Here is a 657-nt window from a genome sequence, read left to right on the forward strand (position 1 = left end):
CCGGTCTTTCCGCAATCCGTGGATTTCCACTCGAGTCCAGCCCGCGGGCAGCTTCTGCACAGAGTGCTGCAGGAATGTCCTCACCTCCACGTCGCTCAGCCCCTCCGGGCGCGGGCACCCGGCGGGCAGCACCCGGCGCTCTTTGAGGCTCGTCAGCCATGACGTGGGTCCCCTCGGTGGCGGCGGCCAGCTGCCGGCGGTCGATGTTCAGGTCCTTCTCCACGCTCTGGAGGAAACCATCCATACTGGCTTTCTGCTGGAAGAAAGACGGCGCAGAGAGGCTGTGAGGGAGCGGAGGAGCGTGGCACCGTCCCTGCCCTCCCCGCAGCTGCCCCAGGTCATCCCCCAGAGCAGGCGTCACGCAGCAAGTCTCACTTCCCCATTGCCAACGGGGGAAAACAATGCTGGTTTTAGGAGCTTGACATTGAATTGGGGGTGGGAGTTGAGAAGGGACCAGCCCTGGTTGGAGGGGACGAGGTGGGACCTCCACACCCAGGGAGGGGGACACAGCGGGACATCCGCAGCCCCACGGCCAGGGAGGGGGACATGATGGGACCAGTGCGGGGGCACGATGGGACCTGCAGAACCACAGAGATGGGGAAGGGGACATGATGGGACCTCTGCAGCCCTACGGCTGGGGGGGGGGGCCAAAATGGG

The 657-nt window shown here is 65.4% G+C and overlaps 1 protein-coding gene across 1 annotated transcript in view; it reads right to left on the reverse strand.

Annotated features, from left to right (window-relative positions):
* WDR81 (WD repeat domain 81) overlaps positions 1–244 on the reverse strand; it is a 10,080-nt gene extending 9,836 nt beyond the window's left edge. The window contains 2 exon segments of the mRNA XM_010085053.1: positions 1–160; positions 162–244. Coding sequence (XP_010083355.1) covers positions 1–160; positions 162–244 — 243 coding nt within the window.
* Positions 245–657: the final 413 nt, after the last annotated feature.

The sequence above is a fragment of the Pterocles gutturalis genome, unplaced genomic scaffold (assembly GCF_000699245.1).
Source record: "Pterocles gutturalis isolate BGI_N339 unplaced genomic scaffold, ASM69924v1 scaffold29945, whole genome shotgun sequence".
Lineage (NCBI taxonomy): Eukaryota > Metazoa > Chordata > Aves > Pterocliformes > Pteroclidae > Pterocles > Pterocles gutturalis.